At 41.4% G+C, this 25,186-nt stretch overlaps 2 protein-coding genes across 3 annotated transcripts in view; both read right to left on the reverse strand.

Moving 5' to 3' along the window:
* Positions 1-1,932: 1,932 nt before the first annotated feature.
* On the reverse strand, positions 1,933-12,746 carry LOC133005462 (natural resistance-associated macrophage protein 2-like). Of its 2 annotated transcripts, XM_061075146.1 has the most exons (17): positions 12,673-12,746; positions 12,384-12,561; positions 11,466-11,555; positions 10,185-10,345; positions 9,925-10,047; positions 9,637-9,756; positions 8,437-8,543; positions 8,271-8,341; positions 8,116-8,183; positions 7,839-7,994; positions 6,786-6,944; positions 6,428-6,514; positions 6,071-6,190; positions 5,702-5,851; positions 4,450-4,523; positions 4,217-4,370; positions 1,933-3,392 (listed from the first exon to the last, which is right to left on the reverse strand). In XM_061075146.1, the coding sequence occupies exons 2-17, from the start codon at positions 12,421-12,423 to the stop codon at positions 3,285-3,287; spliced, it is 1,788 nt and encodes a 595-aa protein (XP_060931129.1). In that variant the 5' UTR covers positions 12,424-12,561; positions 12,673-12,746; the 3' UTR covers positions 1,933-3,284. The 2 variants fall into 2 exon arrangements, with proteins under 2 accessions (XP_060931129.1, XP_060931128.1); XM_061075145.1 differs by having other exon boundaries at positions 12,384-12,746.
* Positions 12,747-15,111: 2,365 nt separating this feature from the next.
* marchf9 (membrane-associated ring finger (C3HC4) 9) overlaps positions 15,112-25,186 on the reverse strand; it is a 13,436-nt gene continuing 3,361 nt past the window's right edge. The window contains exons 2-4 of the mRNA XM_061075522.1: positions 17,844-17,999; positions 16,010-16,202; positions 15,112-15,440 (exon numbers count right to left, since the gene is read on the reverse strand). Coding sequence (XP_060931505.1) covers positions 15,112-15,440; positions 16,010-16,202; positions 17,844-17,999 — 678 coding nt within the window. The remainder of the gene's footprint in view (positions 15,441-16,009; positions 16,203-17,843; positions 18,000-25,186) is intronic.

The raw sequence follows: 25,186 nt of genomic DNA on the forward strand, positions 1-25,186 counted from the left end.
AGAGCGCACAGCTGGAAAATGTCACGCGGCCTCAAAGCTGATGCTGTTTCTATAAATCAACTTGAAATTCATTATCTCCGCTTGGTCTCTGGAGCTGCTCGTCCTCTTCTACACGTGCATTCCTCAGAGAAGACGGACGGACGGACGGAAAGAGCCAAGAGGTCAAATGGTGTAAAGGAAGGAAGGAAGGCCCGGGCTGCTGCAGTGCAGCGTCTGGAGAATCCGCCCCTGAAACATGTGACTTCAAACAGCCGCTTCTAATAAAAGCAACATCCATGTGTCACCAGTCGACTGCTACAGAAGTAACGCACACACACGCATGTACAAAATAAAAATACTTATAACTGATCAGTTCATCTTTGATTCTAAGTGACATGGGATCAAAAGTTGAGGAGATTTCCACAAGGCCGTCATGAGATTTCACAAACAGCGGCCAGAAACATATATGAAGCCCTGACCTTTGACCTTTGGCCACCAATATCAAATCAGTCAATCCTTACAGTATCTGGGAGATGTTTTTGGACTTTGTTAAGAATGGTGACATTGAAGAGGCATTGGAAATGTGAAGTGACTAATCTGTTGTGAGGAATGTGCTGTACTCTGTTCCATGTTTGTGACTGTATTTTATTTTACTTATATATATATATATATATATATTTTTTTTTTTTTTTTTTTGGTTTTAATTTAGTCTAAATTTGTATTTTCGTAGTAATTTTTTGTCCTTCTTGAATTTATGTTTTAATCATAACTTAGCAATTTTTGTGATATTTGTATTATTTTCTGTCATTTTATACTGCCATATGATCAGGTTGGGGAAGATTCTTGTATGTATGTAAATTTCTGTAAATGTATAAAACTTTATAAAACCAATAAATATATGTTTAAAAAAAAAAAAATCAGTCAATCCTTTACTCCACGTGAACACGTGTGACAAGTGTGAAATAATTCCCTTAAGGCGTTCTGAAGATATTGCGTTCACAAGTAAAAAAAATGCTATTTGAGGTCTCTGTGACCTTGTCAATGACCTTTAACCACTCAAATGAAATCAGGTCATCTTTGAATACATATAAGTATAAGTGAATATTTTGAATATTTTTATCAAATCTGAAGTTGTTGTTCAGAGACAACTTTCACCAGAATGGGACGGACAGACGATCCAGGACCAAGCATCACGCGTCCAGAGGAAACCAGGTGAAAGAAGAAGTAAATCACAAGTTCAAACATGAGACCTGATCTTCATCAGAGGAAAAGATAAGAAAACAAATCACGACAAAAACAAATGTGAAACAATCAGGTGAAATCCTCTGTCCTGTTTTATTGTGTTTGTTCAGGCTGAATTGTTTGTTAACAGCACGATGTCACAGTTAATGTTTATTAATACGTCTCATTAAATCAAATGTCCCAAAGTCCTGAAACAGCAACATGTCTCTGCAAAAAAATAAATCACAGACTCTGTTAAACTGTGACGAGTCGTCAGCTGCAGCACGACAGAAAACACACAAACACTTCAGTGTGTTAGAAAAACTCATTTTGTCGTGAATCAGTCGTAAACACATCGAGGCCCCGGAGCCAAACATCGTCCTCCATTCAGAAAAATACTCCAACCAGCAGATAAAAACACTGTTCATCAAGTTATACTGCACAGTAATGACGTTGTGAAATAAAAATGCATACACATAACAGTGACATTAACACACACACACACACACTGAGTCCATCCGTCAGACGTTGTGGTTCTGCTTCACACCAGGAATCCACAGCTTCACCTCAGAGCCTCCACACGCTGCCATGCTTTACAGACACTTCCAGTCCTGCTGATGACAAACTAGCTGCTGAAATGTGCATCTGAGCCTCAAGTAGGGCCGGGTCTGAGGGTCTACAGTCATGTGATTTGCTGGAAGAGTCCCGTCCCCCCCCCCCCCACCACCACCTCCTCCTCCTCCCGCCTTGCAGGCCTGCCCCTGAGTGGCCTCTCCTAGGCAGTGTTTCCAGGAAAGGGGCCTAGTGCTCAGGCTGTGAGGCCTCGGCAGGGAGACATTGGCTCATTGAGAAAAACAAAAACAGAGAGGGGCGGTGGGAAGACTCTCCCTCTCAGCTCTTACATAACTCTGCCTCCATGACAGGGAGAGGAGGGAGAGAGAGAGAAATAAAAGTTCCCCCGCCACAATGCAAAGAAGAAACCCGTCCACCCGCTTCTCCTCAGCTCGCTCAGGCTGGAATTCCAGCAGCAGTGGAACCAGCAGAGCTCATCTGCAGTTGCACAATAGCAGCGACTCCTCAGACATACCGAGGCCTCAGGCATGTGGAGCAGCAGCTGCTCGTACAGTCAGAACATCACAGACCAGTCCTGGCGCTGCAGATATTTCTACGATACAACAACACATGATGTAACACACCATGGTATTTAATGTGTTGTGCAGTTCCAGTGGTTGAGACTGGAGCTGAGGAATCTGTGCTGTGTGCTCCGCTGCCTCCCTGTGGCCAAGAGAGAAACTACACACACACACACACACTTAGGAGCTGCAGGGCTTCACAAAACACTGAATTCTATTTCAACACGATTAGAGGTAAAGGTTCTACACTCGTAAAGTTGTTGAGTTAGAGGAATGTGCACGGGAGCCTCAGTCCGTCCAATCAGAGCAAACATTCAGAAAAAAAATCATTTGAAAAGAACTGGGTCACATAAATTAAGGCGATAACATGGTATTAAGTACAAGTTACTTGTACACTGGGTACTTTCTAAAGAACGTCCTCCTTTGTTTGATTTATGTTTGTTCGGCCATGCTGTGTGATCATGGTCACTTTAAATCATAAAAGAAATAGTGTTAAATTGCCAAAAAATGATTGAACAGATGCTGCTGCAGAAATAAGATAAAAAAAACAAATAAGAAATGAGTAAAACATATTGTTCTTCCTGCCTTCTACCTTCAGGAAAGTGCGTCCATGAGAAAACATGATGACGTGCAAGAGGACAGAAAATAAACACACACCTAGTTCCCCAATCTTGAAATGTAAAGTTCTGCTTCCTGAACAAAGTCAGAAGAGTTCGTTCATGAAAATGACATCAAACTGTGAAAAGAAGACTTTTCCTGAAGTCCTGACTCCAGAGATGCTCAGAGGAAGGTTTCGACTTTTGAAAGCTGCGTCAGACGTGGAACTAGGAAACCAAACGACCATCTGACACTTGATGAACTTCTGGTATAAATAAATCAGCGCTGAAGAACAGTACATGTGGTGGAAGGTGGTTCACAGCTGCTGGTGACGAGCGTCCACACACACGAGGTTCAGGAATCGAACTCCGGCCGCTGCTCGATCAGGATGGTCGTGTCGTTTCCTCTCCGTGTGGTCGGATCCAGACAAGAAACTCCCAGAGCGATCAGGCACAGCCACACCTGCAGCACACACACACAAACACACACACACACACACACACACACACACACAGATGGACAATTATCCAGTTATCAGTTAAGTAATCGATCGATCAGTGTAGCAATTCTGTCCAAATGACCTTTTTTCAGGTTCTATCTAAAAGAAGTCCAATGGGCTACAAAAATATATTTATAATGCAAAATAACATATAAAACACCAAAAACAATAATATATATATATAAATAAAGAAAATAATGATTAAGATAAAGGTCACAAGTTGATAAAACTCGTTAACAATATCTGCACATAATCTGCAGATCAATATCTATTATTTTACTGTCATAGAAACAGAAAACCAGCAAATAATAACACATGACAGGTTTTATTTTGAAAGTTAATTCTGAATCAAAAATTAACTCTGACAAGGAATTTGATTGTCTGGTAGTTTGCTGGATTACGCAAAAAAACTACTCATGAAACTCCACCAAGTTTCATTGTAATCTATTGAATAGTTTTTGCATAATCCTGCAGACAAACAAACAAACAAACAAACAAACAAACAAATGCTGAAAAACGTAAACTCCTTGCCGGACGTAAAAATCTGGTAAATCTGATTCCCTCTAGTTTTGATTGAACGTAATATTTCGACAGGAGATTAGGATTTTTATATCGAGCGTTATCTATTTTTCAATCTGTGTTATCTGACGTGAACTGGGATTGAGGTGAGATCGTTAACTGCCTGAGAAGAGGAAGCACCCTCAGGTTCTAGTTCCACAAGTTTCCGGTTCCCAGTGGAACAAAGTTCAACCTCAGGAATTCACCTGCTGCTCAATCATCAACTCACCAAATATCCCACAAACGTCAGGTACGCCAGCGAGAGCAGCGCGGCCAGCACGTAGAGCCACACGCTGTCCAGGGTCGTCACGTAAACAACAACAAAGTAGATGTTGATGGAGCAGACGAGCAGGATCACCGCCCCCCCGCCGATCTTATACACCCTGCACACAGAGGAGAAACGTGTTTAGAGACAGAGGGAATCAAACCAGCGGAGGATTATCTGACTGTGGTGAAACTTACAGTCCGTTTGCAAACTCGTTCATGAGAGAAGGGAGACTGGTGAAGGTGAGGATGGGGATGAGGGCGAACGGCAACTGGGAGAGAGGAGGAGAGAGGAATTGTAAAATACTAAATACTCCACTCGTGTCCTTGAGTAAAGTTTTGAAGTATTTCTTTGCTTTTGCAGCCTCATTTATACTCCATTTAATTTAGTCGACAACTTTAGTTACTTCTCAAATTCAGATTAATAATAATAAAACTAGAATCTGTCTGTGTCTGTTTCTCTCAAACATTTAAGCTTCAGAAAAAATGTGTTGAGCCATATAACTACTTTTTGAACTGAGCGTTTATTTTATGAATTTGCTTTTGATTTCACGCTGAACTGTGTCATTGCATCTTATCACTGAAATGAATGGAGCGGAGAAAGAAAGAGGTTAATAGAAGAACTTGCTGAGAACCAGTAGAACCCTCCCTAGTGTTTCAGTGCCTGGTTCTGTTACACATCTTTTTAATTAGTTCCGTTATACTTTATTTGTATTTTTATGTACCTATGTTTCTCCATTGTTTTCCCTTCTCTGCAATGCAAACTGATATTTTACTGCTTCTTCACTCATTCGGGGGAAAAACATTCTCAACATCTGCACATTAACCATGAAGTATTTTCACGGCTCAGTATAGTCACCCACCTACATCCTGTCCACCCGGGGCCTGTATGACTGCATACTTATGTTCTGTGCTTATCTATATAGTATATATTATATTTCAAATATGTATTTATATTTATGTACGTTTATTTCTACTTATATGTTCACATTGGTGATCAGAGAGAAGCAGCATCTTTCCATCTATGTCCTGTGCAAATGTCAGAATTGACAATAAAGACTTGATCGGTTTTTTGTGGCTTAATGCTTGTTGGATGTCTGATGCTGCTGTTCAGGGTTAAAGGCCACAAGGACTTTGACCTTTAACCTTTACAAAGATCAAAACTGATTCAGCAGGTGCAAGCTCCAAAAACACTGGATCCTACATTTCCTGTGTCCTTTAAGTTTATACAGACAAACGTCAGATCTCAAAGAAGAGTTGTGTTTGACTCTAAGATTAATTAATCAGGTTATTTACAGAATTTAAACTGGAAACTGATAATGAAATTAAATCCAAAGAGCCGGATTATTTTCATTATATTTATGTTTGTAAGAAGTGAAAATAATGAGATGAAGGTGATAGAGAAGAAGAAGGAGGAGCCAGCCGGAGGTGGAGAGAGGTGGAACCCGACCTGCATGCTCTGCAGCACGTTGAGGAAGTCGTTCATGCCCGTGAGACTCTGCACGTCCTGGAAGATGGCCACCAGCAGGGTGGGGGTGATGGCGATGGAGCGGGTCAACAGCACCCGGGCGAAACGAGACCAGCGCAGGTTCAAGAAACCCTGGGGGGGGGGGGGGGGGACATCAGTCTGTGACATTTACCACAGACACACACTCGTCTTCAAGGAGAACGAGGACCTGCAACTCGCTCAGATTCCACAGAGGCTTTAATCTGCAGCTTCATGAACAGGCTAAAATTCCCCTGTGTGTGTGTGTCTGTGTGTGTGTGTGTGTGTGTGTGTGTGTGTGTGTGTGTGTGTGTGTGTGTGTCTGTGACTAACCTCCATAACAAACTGTCCAGAGTACGTCCCGGTCATGGTGGAGCTCTGACCAGCTGCGAGGATCCCCACGGCCCAGATGTAGAGCGCCACCGGGCCGAAGAAGCAGCCCAGCACCACTCCCTGACACACACACACACACACACACACACACACACACACACACACACACACACACACACACACACACACATACACACAAGCACATCTATAGAATCAACTCAGGAAAACAAACTCAGCAGAGTCACACACACACCAGAAAACAAGCAGCGTCTCATCGGGCTTCAGTTAAATCAACAGACGGACTTGAGAGAAGAATACAATTTGTATTTAAAGCTGCTTCATGAAGAACCCTCTCACCCCTTTGTAGATGTCCACCTCCAGAGTGTGATTGTCCAGAGGGAACAGCTGTGAATGAGGACTTCCTGAATCATTGCAGACGTTGTGCTGGAATAAAAAGAAACACAGATCTATCACAGACCAGAAGGCCCCAAAAACAAAATGACACACATATGAGGCTCCACAGATCGAAGCTCCACAGATCGAAGCTCCACAGATTAAAGCTCTACAGATTGAACCTCCATAGATTGAAGCTCCATAGATCGAAGCTCCACAGATTGAAGCTCCACAGATTAAAGCTCCACAGATTGAAGCTCCACAGATCGAAGCTCCACAGATTGAAGCTCCACAGATCGAAGCTCCACAGAGCCACACTCACCACCTCCATGTTTGTGCGACCGTAGAAAGCCTCGGCGAAAACAGCCACCACGAAGACATTGATGAGGAAGCTGATGAAGAGGGCGACGGTCGACTCGATGAAGAAGTACTTGTTGGCCTCTCTGACTTCCTTCCTCTTGGTTCGATCCACTTCTCGAGACTGAGAGAACACGTGTGATGACGAGCTGTTACACTGTGAAGTTTAATAATAGTCCAGGCAAAGTAACCCATTTTGGAGCCAAAAATAGAAGTAATTGTAAAATAATTTTTTTCAGCATAGATTATTTCTATGAGGTGTCCAGAACAACATACTAAAAGTCCTAAGAAATCCTAGTTGAGGAAATATGTTTAATTCTCATCAATGTGCCAATAAGGCCCGGCAACAATACACCCCAAAGGGCTATTTGTTCCTTTACTCCTATCAAAATGAAACTTTACACAATGAAAGTTACCATGAAACGTAACATTTTTTGTACAACAAGTTTCTTTGAAAATTAATTTTAATATGCAAGTGAGCTATACACTCATCGAATATGCCCAAAATACACCCAGCTCATGTGCTTGTCAAATTCATTTCAAAAGAAACTTGTAATACAAAAAAAGTTACTTTTCATAAATACTTTTACTATGTAAAGTTTTATTGTGGCAGGAGTAAAGGAAAAAATTAAGCCTATTTGGGTGTATTTGGGGCATAGTCGTTTAGTGTATAGCTCATTTGCATATTCAAATTCATTTTCAAAGAAACTTGTAATACAAAAAATGTTACGTTTCATGGTTACTTTCATTGTGTAAAGTTTCATTTTGATAGGAGTAAACGAAAAAAATAGCCCTTTTGGGGTGTATTGTTGCCGGGCCTTATTGGCACACATTGATGAGAATTAGACATATTTCCTCGACTAGGATTTCTTAGGATTTCTTTTAGTATATTGTTCTGGACACCTCATAGAAATGATCTATGCTGAAAAAAATTCTTTTACAATTAGTCGGTCGGAAAACGCTACTTTGCCTGGACTATAAAGGGAAAGACTCTGAGGAGATGATCCGGCAGGTTCACCTTCACCAGGGCCGAGTGGAGGTAGATGTTGTGAGGCATGATGACGGCTCCCACGATGCCGACGGCCTGAGTCATCTGAGCCGGGCCGCAGCCCTCGCAGTACGGCACGAACATTCCCTTCAGCAGCTGACCCTGGTCCGGACTCACCGTCACATACTGAGGAAGAGGAGGAGGAGGAGGACAGGGTTGGGTTGTTCATGTGTGAAAGGTGAACTCCAGAGACAGTCCAGACCCAATGTGCTGGGAGGTGAGATCTCTACGTGTTAAATGTTTGTACCTCATATCCAAACGTGATGGCCATGACGGTGATGAGCAAACCAAAGAAGGCTTCCAGCTTCCTCAGACCTGCACAGAGGAAAACATGTTTCACTTTGATTCGACACTGATTCACGAGCAGCTGTGAGGACGCGACAGGAAGTGACCACAACGCACCGTACTTGTCCAAGAAGAGGAAGACGAAGGTGTCCACGATGGTGATGAGGACGCCGGCCCACAGGGGAATCCTACACACACGCACACAGACACACAACATCAGCTCGGTAAAGCTCTGGTGCGGCCCAGTGGGCGTCATGTCCATGTTGGAGTCCGATCACACAACCTGCCGCTGGAGAGGAGGTTGAAGGCGATGGCACAGCCGATGACCTCCTGCATGTCCGAGCCGATGATGGCCAGCTCCACCATCAACCACAGGATGACACGTGGCACCTGGAGAGACGTGAAGTTCAACAAGGAGCATGGAAGGAAATGAAAAGTGTCCAAACTCTTTCTGATTATAATAAACTACAGGAATAAACTACAGGAAGAGGAAGAAACAGGGCGGAGTCTATTTTGCTTTTATAGTTGCTTTTATAGTTGCTATCAACAGTTTTCCTATTAATATAAGCATCCTTAACTCATGATAATATTCCTCCATAAACATTATATTATGTTATATTATATACTATATATACTGTACTATTTTTATATACTGTCTAACAATAACATTACCATCATATAATCACTACTATTATCTACCTATTTATCTTGTGTTTCAATTTTTATTCTTTCTACCTCAATATTTTTTATTTTATTCTATTGTATTGTATTTTTTTGTATTCAAATATACCGGCTGCTATGACGACTTAATTTCCCTTCGGGGATGAATAAAGTAATCTATCTATCTATCTATCTATCTATCTATCTATCTATCTATCTATCTATCTATCTATCTATCTATCTATCTATCTATCTATCTATCTATCTATCTATCTATCTATCTATCTATCTATCTATCTATCTATCTATCTATCTATCTATCTATCTATCTATCTATCTATCTATCTATCTATCTATCTATCTATCTATCTATCTATCTCTCTTTCTATCTATCTATCTAAACATTGCTACTGTAAAAAACATGGCTGCCTCCGTAAAGAGGACCAGCTCCTGAATATATATTGAAATATGAAGTATTTAATATAAAGTAGTTATATATAAAGTATTTAAATATAAAGGCCCATTCTAGAGAACAATTCATACGATTTAGATGAAATACACTTTGATTATTTTGTATTCATTCTCCATCAATAGATCCTTTCACCTAAATCTTACACACTGGACCTTTATATAATCCAGGATTTGCAGCTTCTGTGAGAACAGAGCAGGTTGTGCAATGAGAAGGTTTCAGTGAAGCAGGATTTCAGATTAAAGCTCCTGTTGAACGTTGCTCTGATGAAGACCCGGACGTGTGGTCGTGTTCAGGATCAGGAGCAGCGAGACTCTTCATCGCCTGCTGGGATCAGACCAGTCACAGACTCACCGTGTGGTACTGTCGGTTGCAGACCTCCGCCAGGTGCATCCCCGTGACCACGCCCAGCCGCGCCGCCAGCCGCTGCAGCAGCAGGCCGATGATGGTGGCGCCCAGCAGAACCCAGAGGAGCTGAGGACGGAGCAGGTTCGTCCATCAGGAGCTCGAACAACACGTTTCAATCTGATACAGTCACGTTCACATCTAATCCCAGTTTCACGTTCACGATGTCACGTGTCTGAGCTCCTTGTGGAGGTAACGAAATACGTTCTGCAGCCTGATCGTAACCTGCAGCCTCACCTTGAATCCGGCTTTGGCCCCGGACTGCAGGTCGGACTCGATGTTCCCCGGGTCCAGGTAGGCGATGCTCATCAGGAAGCCCGGCCCAGTGAAGGCCCACAGCTTCCTCAGACTGAAGCTCGTCTGCAGGAGGGAAACAAGCAGGAGATCAGCTCCAAGTAAAGCTGGGAAACTAGAAATTATGTTTGTCAATACAAATATTTTCATGAAATATAAAACCTGAGTACTGTGTCCCCACCTGGACTCGTCCACTGTCTTACCTCACTGTCCTCCTCGGGGACAGGGACCTTCTTGTCGAAGTAGGTGGTGGCGACGGGCTCCTGGTTCTGTTTCTGGAGGAAGACGGAGGGGGCGGGGCCTCGGTGGGTGTGAGTCGTCTGGATCACGCTCGCACACTCTCTCTCTGCCGACACATCTGCAGCTAGAATATCACACAACCACGGTGAGACTGGGAAACATCAACCAAGGATGTGCACAATGTAGAAAACACACACACACACACACACAAATGAGCAGTGGTGTATAAAGTACTTGAAAGCCATACTTGAGTAAAAGTACAGATATCTTACCTGAAAGTGACTTTGGTAAAAGTAGAAGTCACCCGTCAGAAAATGACTTGAGTAAAAGTCTTAAAGTAGCTCATATTAAAAGTACTCAAGTATCAAAAGTATCTGGTGTTGAAATGTACTTAAGTATCAAAAGTAAAAGTAAAAGTACCAAAATTAAAAATGCAAAGTGCTTTTTATAGTAGTCCTATACAGACACAAAACAACCCAAAATGTTTCTCCTCAAGATTTATCTCAACTGACTGAAAAATTATAACAACAATATGAATATAATGTATATAATGTATAATTTTACAAATTTTGAACCCTAGATGAGAGAGAGTGAGAGAGAGAGCTGCGCCAACCTCCGCTGCTCAAGTAACGAGCCAGTTTGAGAATGTAAGAAGTAGAAAGTACACATATTTTTGTTCAAATGTAACAAGTAAAAGTAAAAAGTCGTCAGGAAAAGAAATACTCAAGTAAAGTACAGATATGTGAAAAATCTACTTAAGTACAGAAACAAAGTATTTCTACTTCGTTACTTCCCACCACTGCAAATGAGTTGTATCCACGTTGACCTCAAAGTTAATCATCAAACTTTTAACACCTACAACTTCACCGGCTGAGGAATGATCGTTAGCAGCTGGTTCAGCTAAGTTTTATTTTATTGTGTGAAGCAAGTTTGAATCCAGGGCAATAGGAACGTTCAGCTATTTCTCAGGATAGGTGAAGACTTTGGCCTGATGGTGGCGCTGCAGAAACTAAAAGGATTCAGGCTCCGGTCCTCATGAACATCTGTATTAGACTCTATGGTAATGAACATCTGTGGTCATCATGTGACAGTGAGTGAAACGCTGATCACATGACCTGGATGTGTTGACCTCTCTCCGTCGTACAGACCCTGGACTCTGAGCTCAACACGTAGAATATAGAGCAGGGATATGAACTCCTGGTGTGATGATTGTCATGGAGCATGTGACCGTGAGACGTCCTCACCTGGTGCTGTGGTCCCTCCGTCCTCCTGACAGCTGGGGACACTGGGCGGCAGGGACGAGATGTGGAAGCTCTCAGGAGTGGGATCTCTCACTGGAAGCAAACCGCTCGTTAAACTGGATTATTGGATTTATTAGAGGATCACAGAGAACACAGCAGATATGATGTCTGTCTGTCTATCGATCTATCTATCTATCTATCTATCTATCTGTCTATCTGTCTATCTGTCTATCTATCTATCTGTCTATCTATTTATCTATTTATCTATCTATATATCTATCTGTCTGTCTGTCTGTCTATCTGTCTATCCGTCTCTCCGTCTGTCCGTCTGTCCATCTGTCCATCTGTCTATCTATCTCTCTGTCTATCTATCTATCTGTCTATCCGTCTATCCGTCTATCCATCTATCTTTCTATCTATCTATCTGTCTATCTATCTATCTATCTATCTATCTATCTATCTATCTATCTATCTATCTATCTATCTATCTATCTATCTATCTGTCTATCTATCATGTTATGTCCAGTTGTAAATAATAAACTTTATTCATATTAAACTTTCCCAGAGTTACACAGTTTTACAGAATTACAATTAAAACAGGAGGAAGATGATCAGTTAATTGATTTAAAAACAGAATTTATGTCAAATCTTCATTAAATCTTTAAATAAAAAGAAAAGTTAAAGGTGATAACAAAAAGTCAAACACAGGAGAAGAGGATTGAATGCTAATAAGTCTCAGAGCTGTTTCCTGGTGTTTAAAGTTTTATGACAGGAAATGATCATTTAAAAAAACACTGATCACATGATCAACGTGAACTTCGTCACAGAATCAATCTGGAAATGAGAAGATTAAACCACAGAGATATGAAGAGAGGTGAGATGCACCACTCGTTTCAGTGAGAGGAGACGAGCGAGACTCACCTGAGCGCCGGAAGGAGAACATCTTCTTCATCTTCTTCATCTTCTTCCTCACCTGTCTCCTGTCTCCGTTCTGTCTCTCTCTGTCTGTCTCCTGTCTGTCTCCTCACTCAGTAGAAAACAGACACTCCTCTGTTTCACCTGAATCCGGTAAACGCTTCATGCTCCTCCTCCTCGTTTCCTAATAGTTTCCAGAGGAATGAGAGGAGGGAGCAGGTTGAACATTGTTCCCTGAGAGGAGAAGAAGGAAGAGGAGGAGGAGGAGGAGTAAGAGGAGGAGGTGTGGACTCACTGGACAGGTAGGTCAGGAGGAGCAAAAGGACAAAGGACAAAAGACAAAGTCTCAGTCACAGATGTTTGTCCGGTTTCGACCACGTGACCTGGTTTACAAACTAGAGCTGATCCAGCTGACTGGCAGACTATCAAAATAAAACACACCTGCTTCTTATTTTATCGATATAAAATAAACAGGCCTATATATATATAATTGGAAATCAAATAACACAATTTCAAAGTAATTCGTGCCACATGTTCATCATGAATATCTTAGTCTTTACTTTCAAAATAAAAACATCAGTAAAGACCGTTTGTTTCCGGGCTCACACTTTCAAAATAAAGCCTTTATTGTGTCTGGTTTGCATTAGGGGCATTTGTGTATTTTAATAATAGACACTGTATTTATTTATTTATTTGCACCATTATTATAATTTGGGAATGAATACATAATTTACAGTTAAGCTGTGTGAAAGGTTTTGATATTTTTGGATAAAATTACAGTTGATATTATTATAAATAATAATAATTACACATCTTATGAGATATTAATGATATTGAAACACGTTCACAGACTCAAACACTCGTCTTGTAAAGTGAGTCTGTATGAAAGGTATTGATATATCATCATCATCATATAATTGTTATTATCATTATTATTATTAAATGTTATGAGATATGGATTATAATAAAATTGAAACAATATTGTGGATTGCAGGAGGTACAGCGCCCTCTAGCTGCAGAGGAACCGTGTGTTTCGTGTTCATGTCCAACAAACAGATAAAATGGTTTCACACTGAGTAAGACGAGCAACCACCAGGTGGCGTCGGAGGCCGAGTTTGTTCTTCACTGATCAACACAAAGCAGGAGCTGCTCTTCTCCTCCAGTGATGGATCCAGACACCTGATGTTTGTTAAAGACATTTTTCATCTAACTGTTGAATTATGTTGATGTTCACATTGTTTTATTTCTACACTTGAAGCAGAAACTATAAAGATGTATAAGTCACATCAGAGAAAAGGCTGAACTCAGCAAGTACTTTAGGTTTAATACTCCAAGTAGATTTAGAAGCAAGTACTTTTATACAAGTAGAAAACGACTTAAACCTACAAATGTGTAGTTTCTGAAGATATAAAACTGCAGATCATCACATGGGAGAAGCTGCAGCTGGAGGACTTGAGGTTTAATCTCCTCAAATCACCAAAACAACTGAACGACTGTTCAATTTGCTGCTGGTTAATTATCTGTGGATCCACAAATCGATGATGAACTCAATCTGTTGCAGCTTTCATCTGATCAGAGGACGTCTGGGAGTCGGTCACCTGAGGGAGGGTTCCGGTCAGGAAACATGTTCATAGACATATTCGAATAAACAGAGGATGATTCATGTTTTATTGTCCTGAAACAACAGGAGCTCACATCACACCTCACATGCTCTGAGCCACAGGAAAGAAGAGACCGAGGGACACTGATTATCATGAGATCGTCCGATCCCCGTTTTTAATCCAATAGTTTTTCTGAATCAGCACACGGCAGCAAACAATCTGCATCTGAGCCGAAAGAGCCTGAACACACGCTGCCGCTTGTCACGTCGACAAAAAGTTGGTGCGATGAAGTCAGATGTTTTCAAAGTGTTTATTTTGGCAAGCACCATTTCGAAGTAGAGCAAATCTGTCATGTGCTTCTGTTATGTGATGAAGAATAAAATGATATACCCATGCAAAATCCCCTGTGAAATGTACATACGCTTCTTTATTGCAGAAAGGTTTAAGTGTCACTGAAATCTCACTGATTTCTCTTTTCTATTTTGTGTCTTTTTTATGTTTTCCTTTTTTTCTTTGACTTGTAATGACTTATTGTTTCCGTCGCCTCCTCGGTGTTTCGCCCTCGTGTTTGTTGGTTGGTTTCAGTTTTCGGTCTTTTATTCACCAGCATTGATTCGCTTGTAGAAATGTTTTAAAGATCATTAAACATAGTCGTCTGGAAATGTATGTCTGTGTTTCACGATTTCCTCTAGAATCAAACATCCGTACAAAATCAAAGTGAGTAAAAAAACACAAAAAAAAGGAGGAAGTAAGTACAAATCAAAGCAAGAGGATCATAAAGAAAAAGAAAAATGTCTGTGCATCCTGATATTGAAACTGGAAAAATCCTCTCATCCTCTCGGATTCGGTTATAAAGCCCGTTTACACTTTTTTCCCTCCTCACAATTCTCCTTTGATGTCTTTTAATTCTTTTTCGTCCTGATTTTCATCAGTTCTTTAATTATTGAAAAGGAGCATCTGGTTCCTTCTGTTGTAGGAAACCAGAGGAGGAATCCTCCGTGTGTTGTCTGTTGATGCTCCGGGCCTCGGCTCCTCTCAGGAACCCGAGTCCACGTCAGTCTGTGTTATTCAATATTAGCTCATTGACCTCTGAACCCGGAGATGAGGCCTGTCCCTCTCCCCCCCCGCCCGGCTCATACGGTGGTGACCCTCATCACCACCTCCCGGCTGGCGGCGGCGCTGATCCGCGGGTCGTGGGGCCTCAGCTGGCTCAGGATGTGTAAGATGGTGTAGCCACAGTGGTGGTTCAGGATAGTTCTTAGCCTCCTGCTCTGTCGCCCGCCGCTGCTGCTGGCCAGGCCGTGAGGGTTCCCGCGAGAGCCGCGGTTCGCCGACTTGCTGGAGCTCAGCGGGTCGCCCAAGTCCTTGGATTTCTCATAGTTCAGAACTTTCCACTGCTGATTCACAGCCTGCCATCGCTTGAAGATGCGATACACCGATGATCCCTCGTGGATGATGAGGCCTGGGCAGGGAGAGAGAGAGGAAACAGGGTGAAGGACGGCTCGTGTATTCCCACAACGTTACATCAAATGCTGCTCTAGGAGAACACAGGTAGCCACTTCCCAGCTCATCGCCTGTGGATGAGAATAGACACTTGGCAATAATCACGATGCACAAATCTGACGCCATCTGTTCCCTGTGTTGTTTTACACAGGCGACTCGTGAACAGTGGACCAGGTGACTGCTGGAAAACAGTCTCCTGCTCTCCGAGGCATCATCAGCGTTTGGCCGACGTGTGCACCATCTGCCCATTTCCTTTTTTTAAATATTGCACGGCCTTAACCAGCAGAATGTGAAGTGAATACATGCTTTTGTCGCCATGTTTGTTTGTCCTTGCATAATGCAGCTAATGTTTATTAATATTTTTGTTGTTTGCAAAGCGCATCCTGTTTCCTCTGCTACTCCTCTTGTTGCATAATGCATCTCCCCATGCTGCGACACCTCTTCCTCTTACTATGTGATGTTGTTATCACTCTGATCCTTTCAGGCGCTTTGTACCTCTGCTGTTGCAGGTTTCACGTTTTCCTTTACCTATGCAGACGATGTCCATGAAGCCGTACATGCCGTAGCAGATCTGGAAGAGCAGGTCCTGGCGCTGCCACTTGGCCGAGGGGCTGAGCGAGGACCAGATGAGCCAGGAGATGCTGGCGATGAGGAACAGGGAACCCAGGATGATGGCGGCTATCTGCACCTTCTCGATCACTGTCAGAGAAATGGCCTGCCACTGGAAAAACAAGAGGAAACGTGTGGATCAGTGATGGGAGAAGAGCTCAGAGTCTGTACTGAGGTCAGAAGTCCTGAGTTCTGCTCACGTTCAAGTTTGTTTTGGTTCTTTCTAAACTGTCTTCAGCAAAAACACACGCGTCCTTGTCAATTTAACAAAATACGAAGCTGCAAGAAACACAAAATAAAAGGAAAAATGACAGAGTTGCCTTGAAATATGTAAAATCTGTAGTGATAATAGGTCAGAACAGTTCAGGTTCTGTAGAAATCCTGTAACATGATGTATGAACAGAACCAATCTGATGAAGGAGGACGAAGACGATAGAGTTTGTCACAAGGCCGCGTGCGACTGAGCCCACAGTGAATCTTCATCTGATGAAACAAGGTTTAAACGCCCCTGAGGCCGGATGAGTCACAAAACATTTGAAACCATTAAACTTGAAGAGCGAACATGATTTGGATGTAAAAAAACCCCACTATGATATTAATGTCTTTAACTTATATTTGGCAAATAACAAGAAAACTATAAAACAACTCTAACATCACTTCTTTATTCCTCCCTTCAGTCCAACAGTCTCCTCGTGAAACCACATTTTAATTCACTATAGATCTGGATTTTGTATTTGGAGCTGCACCAAATTACACAAACTCATAAATATCGGTCCTGTAATCGTGTGAAGATCCATGAATTATTCTCTGGGAAATCAAAGAAAATGCTGTAAAACCATGTTTGAAGAAAGAGGAAGAATTAGCGGCTTCTTCCCGACTCGTGTAATCCTGCTAACGAACAAAAACAGAACCTCCTTCCTGGCATAAGAGACGGGATTAAAACTGGGGGGGAATGTATTTTTCATTTCATGGGGAATTTAAAAAATATATATACTCGATCTGTAGAACTGCTGTTTTTGTTATACTGTTGACGATGTTGAACGATGTTTAATGCACCAATGCATGAGCAGCATTTACCAAAGGTGGAGGCAGCTTGAATGAGGTATTGGTCAAATATCCAAGGGTCAAAAGTCAGAGATTAAATCTAATGGGGGCAGTGAGATGATTCATGGGAAATAAGAAGGTCATTGGTTCTACACCTCGTTAAAAGAAATTAGTGGAGTAATTTCTTCGTAATCCTGCAAATGAACAAACGTATAAAACATAAACTCCTTTGGTGCAGATCTGAATAAAAATCGAGTGCTCTGAGACACAGAACTCTACACATGTGAGAACAGGCTGTGTGCACACGTGAATTACACACACACACACACAAACACACTGTAACACACACACACACACATTGGTGGCGCCTCCTCAGTGGGTTTCCGAGCGGCTGGCTGCGTCGGAGGAGGAGGAGGAGGAGGAGGAGGGCAGAAGGACGGTGACGCAGGGGGAAAGTGTGTCAGCACCACATGACAACATTAAGAGAGTCTGATACCGTGTGACGGTGAAACCACTTCTCCACCGGACTGGATTCACACGAGGTTTCATGTCGGAGGTATGAACTCCACTGGGTGACATTACAGTTATGTGAGTTTTCTACCAGGGGCCACAGTTTACACCCAGGGAACATTCCAGTCATTATTATCTGTCAGCTCTGTAGATTGGAGTCAAAAGGACCTGGTGTGTGTGTGCACCAGCTTCCTGTTACCTGCAGAGGGTTCTTGGTGCTGATGGCCAGGACCTGGTACTTGAAGTAGCAGAGCTCACAGCTCCAGGATCCTCTCTCGCTGATCCAGCGGATGAGGCAGGGCTGGTGGGTGCAGCGCACCGAGCCGTCACAGCGGCAGGGGCTCAGCAGCTCGCCCTGCAGGACACAGGGGAGAGAAACATCAGGTGTCACTCAAATACTGTAAACGTGCCCTGCAGGACACAGGGGAGAGAAATATGAAATATCATTTAAATACTGTAAACGTGCCCTGCAGGACACAGGGAGAGAAACATCAGGTGTCACTCAAATACTGTAAATGTGCCCTGCAGGACACCAGGAAAGAAATATGAAACATCATTCAAATACTGTAAACGTGTCCTGATCTCTGTGAGCGACACATCGTTTAGTGAGAATTCAGAGTGTTTGTCCTCGACGATGCTTTAGATTCATGGTCATGAATCTGTTTGTCCAAAGGGAGCGTGTGAAAATTATTGTTACCTGAAGGAGAGTCTACATTTTTCACATTCCCCCCAAAAAACAAAACCCTGCACAGGGTTGTTGATATTTTCTAAAACACAATCTCACTAAAACTTCGACACAGGAATAGTTCAACATTTAAGGATGATTCACTTCATCCGTCTCCTCTCAGAAAGAAGAGAGGGAGCTAATTTAATTTACCTCAAAAAGGTTGAACTGTTCCTTTAATCATGAATAAATAAAGATGGAGCCTACAGCATAAAGAATTCAACACCGTGTGCCCTGATTTAAACTCAACGACTTTTCTCCACAACTCAAAAATGCACGTTGGGAGTCACATAAATTCCCCAAACGTATGTTGAGTCTCTTTTCTCACAGATGTTGTGTCTGTGATTCAAGTGAAACTGAAATTATATTAAATTTATTCTGAAACTTTACTACAATGTAGAAATGAGAGAAGACGTCAGAGGAGATGATGTGTGAGACATAGAAGAAAGAAAGAAATGATATAACATATAACTTTGTATATTCTTTGTATATATAAGTCTATAAACACATATTTATACATGTGTATATGTTATTATTATTATCATATTTACTATTATTATTATATATATTGTTGCTGCCATTATTACTATATACTGCTATTGTATTGGTATAATTACTATCATATATAAATATATATTATGTTGTTATATTATATACTATATATACTGTACTATTCTTATATACTGTCTAACAATAACATTACCATCATATCATCAGTACTATTACCACCATCTTGCCACTGCACCTTATCTACCTATTTATCTTGTGTTTCTGTTTTTATTCTTTAACCTCAATATTTTTTATTTTATTCTATTGTATTGTATTTTATTGTATTCAAATATACCGGCTGCTATGACGACTTAATTTCCCTTCGGGGATGAATAAAGTAATCTATCTATCTATCTATTTATCTATCTATCTATCTATCTATCTATCTATCTATCTATCTATCTATCTATCTATCTATCTATCTATCTATCTATCTATCTATCTATCTATCTATCTATCTATCTATCTATCTATCTATCTATCTATCTATCTCACTATCTCACTATCTATCTATCTATCTATCTATCTATCTATCTATCTATCTATCTATCTATCTATCTATCTATCTATCTATCTATCTATCTATCTATCTATCTATCTATCTATCTATCTATCTATCTATCTATCTATCTATCTATCTATCTATCTATCTATCTATCTATCTATCTATCTATCTATCTATCTATCTATCTATCTATCTATCTATCTATCTATCTAACTATCTCACTATCTATCTATCTATCTATCTATCTATCTATCTATCTATCTATCTATCTATCTATCTATCTATCTATCTATCTATCTATCTATCTATCTATCTATCTATCTATCTATCTATCTATCTATCTATCTATCTATCTATCTATCTATCTATCTATCTATCTCACTATCTCACTATCTATCTATCTATCTATCTATTTATCTATCTATCTATCTATCTATCTATCTATCTATCTATCTATCTATCTATCTATCTATCTATCTATCTATCTATCTATCTATCTATCTATCTATCTATCTATCTATCTATCTATCTATCTATCTATCTATCTATCTATCTATCTAACTATCCATCCATCTATCTATCTATCTATCTATCTATCTATCTATCTATCTATCTATCTATCTATCTATCTATCTATCTATCTATCTATCTATCTATCTATCTATCTATCTATCTATCTATCTATCTATCTATCTATCTATCTATCTATCTATCTATCTATCTATCTATCTATCTATCTATCTATCTATCTATCTATCTATCTATCTATCTATCTAACTATCCATCCATCTATCTATCTATCTATCTATCTATCTATCTATCTATCTATCTATCTATCTATCTATCTATCTATCTATCTATCTATCTATCTATCTATCTATCTATCTATCTATCTATCTATCTATCTATCTATCTATCTATCTATCTATCTATCTATCTATCTATCTATCTATCTATCTATCTATCTATCTATCTATCTATCTATCTATCTATCTATCTATCTATCTATCTATCTATCTATCTATAAAGACATTTTCACCAGTTGTCACTTGTGCTCAAAGATGACTTGATTCAAATTCAGGGGTCAAAGGTCAAAGGTCTTAAAGAAAGACACATGTATACTGACATGTGGCTGGAGACGTGAACCACAGCGGGGGGGGGGGTGATGTCTCCTCAGCACCACGACATCACCTGAAGCCTGTTGGCGTGCTCGCCACATTGAGGATGACCACATTCCGTCTGTCAGCGCCATTCAACGTCAAACCCCCCCCGCCCGGTCACACGGCCACTCGTCTGATGGCACGCTACACATCCACATCCTCATCTCACATCATCTTATCTCATCTTATCTCATCTTATATATCTTATCTCATCTTATCTCATCTTATATATCTCGTATTGTTTTGTATACTTTAGGGGAAACGTAGTTTGAGAAGGATCCACCCGTTGGAGTCTTGGTTTCTCAGGAATGAGATGATCTACTTTTCGGCTGCATGTGACGAAGCTTTGGAAACAGTTCATTCGTGCGACTGTGACATAATCGGTCTTCAAACGCAGCTTCAGAAAGACGAAGCTGAAGTTCCTCTTTAGAGCCGGGGACTCGAGACGGAGGACGGAGCCTAACTTTAAGATTTAAGATTTAAGATACATTTATTTGTCCCAAACACACTCATGCAATTGTAGGGAAATGTAACCTCTGTTTTTAACCCATCTGGTGCAGGACACACAGAGCAGCCATGTACGGCGCCCGGGGAGCAGATGTTGGGGGAGTAAGGTGCCTTGCTCAGGGGCACTAGACAGGGTAGGGAGAATCCTCTTGGATTTTTGGACAGATCAATCCAGGTTCGTCTTTGTGTTGTTTCTCCGTGGAGTCGAACCAGAGACGAACCAGAGACCTTTTCTACCCACAGTCCAAGTTTCTGCCACTAGTCCACCGATGACTGTTAACACAACTCACTGATGACTGTTAACACAACTCACCGATGACTGTTAACACAACTCACTGATGGAAAATCATTTCATAGCTTCTTCTTTATATTGACTTAAGATGAAGTTCAATAAAAAGCAGGTTCAAATCTGAGAACAAATTTCCAATTTAATCAAATCCTTTGTCAGCGAATCAAAAAAATGTGAATCACGTTTACAGAAACTTTCCTGGGAATCGAACCGACTCGTCTTCAACCGAGTCGACGCAAATAAACAACGCTTCATATTTGATTTTCTGTCCATCTGCAGCACGTCGCCCCCCCCATCTGGCACGTTCGACCTTCCCACTTATAATAAAAGACTTCACGTGTCCCAGTGGATAAAAGATTGTGTTTGGCAGATGAGCCGCATGTCACTCATAAACTTTAAAATAACTCAGCTGCTGACATTCTACAGACAACACAGAGAAATCAAAACTATATGAAAGCAAACATTTCTAAAATGTCAAACTGTCATTGAGAGGTGTGTGTGTGTGTGTGTGTGTGTGTGTGTGTGTGTGTGTGTGTGTGTGTGTGTGTGTGTGTGTGTAAACAGAGAAGTCAAAAAGCTGTGGTTATAATTTCAAACCATCGACTTGCACAGAAGTAAATTTACGACTCGTCCAAAAACCACCAAAGGGATTTTCTGTGCACATGCATCCAATTAACACTGTGGAGTCGGGGGTTCACGCTCAGACTCGTGTGATTCGCCTGCTCGCTTCTTCAAAGTGTTTCCGAAATCAGGTTTGAGATTCGCAGTCTGAGTCGTTTGATGTTCAGAAATCCTGATCCTCCTGCTGGAGATCACACGACGCACACGGGCGAGTTTAGCTTTGGGAAACTGAAGCGAACGTGCGAAAGGTTGTTTTCGATTTATCTCGATGAATCTAAACGACTGAAAAACACAAATGCTCTCAGGTGACAACTTTGTTCTGAATCTGCAAAACAGCCTCGGAGGTAAATACGCTCTGTTTCCAGTTTAATGCAAGAAGAGAAACACAACATTTACCAGATAATTACAAAGCTATCACAGATAATAAAGCACGTTGTTGTTGTTCAGGACTTTTATACCGACTCAATTAGTTTCAAATAACCGAGAGAACATTTTTTGTTAAATGCTTCTTTGCAGATTTGCAGATTCAGACTTTTTTTGAGTAAATGCTTTTATCTAAAGTGTAAAAAAACACATAAAGCAGGATGTTCATGGTAAAATAAACTGGGCCACGCAGAGATATGTTGCAGTGAAGATGCATCACTCGTAAGGTTAACCTACTTCCACATTTTAAAGGATGAACCTGGAGTTTATCTTTGTTTTTCCTACTTTTAACAAAACGAAACCGACAGCATTAGTCTTTCTGCAGCGTCTGAGAAAAAATAACAGACGCTAAAAATATAAATCCAGGTTTAATAAATGCTGAAGAGCTTGTTATGCGCAGGTGAATATTTACAGCAACTAGGTCGTGTTTGTGGGTCAATGTGAACACAGTGAAGGAAAATGTGGAAGAAACTGAAGATCTTTACTGTGTCGTTAGCGTTTGACCCATAAAGAAAAACTACAGCACGACTCGTTTCAGCTACAGAGACATTAACGATCAACTGAGGTCGCCCTCTAGTGGCCATTTGATCAATGTATTTAAATGAGATGAAATGAACTGCACCAAATTACTCACACTCATAAACATCGGTCTCCTAAATAAGATTTGTTTCACCTACATCCATGAACTGTTCTCTGAGAAATCAGTGAAAATGTCCTGGATTCCTGGATCTGTTCCCTGAGCCGTTAAACCTCTTCCCTCCAAGTTCCACGTTAATCCATCGAGTCGTTTTTTACTTTCAGACAAACAAACAACCAGAGGAGCACGAATCCTGTTTTCCACTGACTTCTATCACGATCTGGCTTCTGTCTCTAATGTGAATGGAAACAAGGCAGATTCACTCCGGGGTCAAACCAGTAACAAAGGGTTCTTCTGCTCCAGTAGAGACAGAAACAAGACACCCGGGGAAAATGTGACTGTTTCCTTTTGTACTTTATGTTGTTTACATCTTGGGAACAACGTGCGATCGTGATTCTCTTCTTCATATCATGCAAAATGCAACACGGGCAAGGAAGAGAAAATGTGTGATTTAAAAGGTTTACCCGCATTTAAAAAACCTGCGTACACTCGCTCATTGGTGTAAAGAAATCGATAATTTAGCAAAAACTAAAAGAGGAAAGACAAAGATAAAATTAAAATAAGGTTTTCCTCTTTCGTCGATATTCATCTAAGGGTTGGATATTAACAACACGTACACAAGATGGCCGCCTCGGTGCGTAGCCTGTGCTCGGAAAGTAACTTGACATGTAGGCAAGATGCAATACTCACATAACAGGTCGGGGGCAGTAGCGAGTCCTTGACAGGGTCAGAGGTCACGTTAACAGAAGGAGAGTTTTAAAGACAAGCTACAGGACTGATCTGGAATTATACACATCTCTATGTTTTCTGTCTTGATCTCAACATTTGCCAAATGCTTCGAGTGTTTATCTTTGTCTATGTTTCCTGAGAATCCAGACGTGGCAGAAAAGATCGATATGAGTCGAAGGTTCTGAGCACTTCACTGGTTTCTGTGTCTTTCACTGGAATCCACCAGTAACAAGCACAGGGGGCGAGTGGTTGATGGTGAAGTTCTGGCCTAATAATACTAATTTAATTTTTATAGCAAGTAACAAAGTGCTTTCAACAAACAATCAGAGTAAAAATGAGAAGAAAACCTCTGACCTGCGGATAAAGATTTACATTCAATCCCACTTCACTTATTAAAGCTGTTTTCTGACAATTAGCAAATTGTTTTTGTGCCAAAACCTGAACCACATCGTTACAGGATTTATTTTCTATCAGTTTCCTCCGACACGGACAGCGGTCGAGATTCTGTTCACATCAGAAACCGTTTGTTCCGTCGGGTAAAGACAAAGAAAACGTTTAGTTTTTCTATTTGTTTGTGTTTTTACGACACTGGAGCTCTGAGGAAAATGAAAAAATCACAAGCAGATCATTTCATTTTCAGTCTTTCTACTGGATGTTGATGAATGTGGGACATCAGAGACACAACACACACACACACACAGACACACACTTCCTGCTCGGCTGATCTGGCGTGGGCTCATCCCTCGAGGCAGCGTCACAGAGCATGAAGGTGTTAATTTAACGTGTCACTTCTATGACTAAGAACATGCTCTCCTCCCCCCCCCCCCACTCCAACAGGCCGGTGTTACCATGCAGACCTGAGACCGCCGGCCGCCTCCAGCCGGCTCTCACACCTGCGTGGGGACAATGTGAAGTGGGATCAGTGGCCCGGCCGCTGGACCACCGATACACGCTCTCACGCCTCTGACAGACACGTGATCAGGACTCCGCCTCCATGCAGCACACAGAGCCAGGTGGTCATGTCTGCAGGTAATTGGCCTGTGAAAGCGGCGTGATCCCGCCCCCTGTGGTGACCTGCGCCTGGATAATGAAATAACAATAAAATGGCAAACGTTGCCTCCACCCGGCTCCCGAGGAGGAGGGAGGCACCTTTCCTCTCTACGGTGGGTGGGGGGTGGGGTGGGGGGGTTGGAGTGCTCTAAGACAAACATAGTGATATGACAGCGAGGAGCTGATGTGGCGGCGGCGTGGAGTCTCTGGGTTTTCCCACAGAGCTTTGTTTGCTTGCTCTTTGTCTGAAGCTAAAAGCGGCCGCTCAGAGCCGTCGATGAGTCACCGAGAGTCCGAAACATCAAGTGCTCATTAAAGGGAGGGGAGCATGCCTATGTTCCCACAGCT

Source organism: Limanda limanda, chromosome 7, assembly GCF_963576545.1.
Source record: "Limanda limanda chromosome 7, fLimLim1.1, whole genome shotgun sequence".
NCBI classification, from domain to species: domain Eukaryota; kingdom Metazoa; phylum Chordata; class Actinopteri; order Pleuronectiformes; family Pleuronectidae; genus Limanda; species Limanda limanda.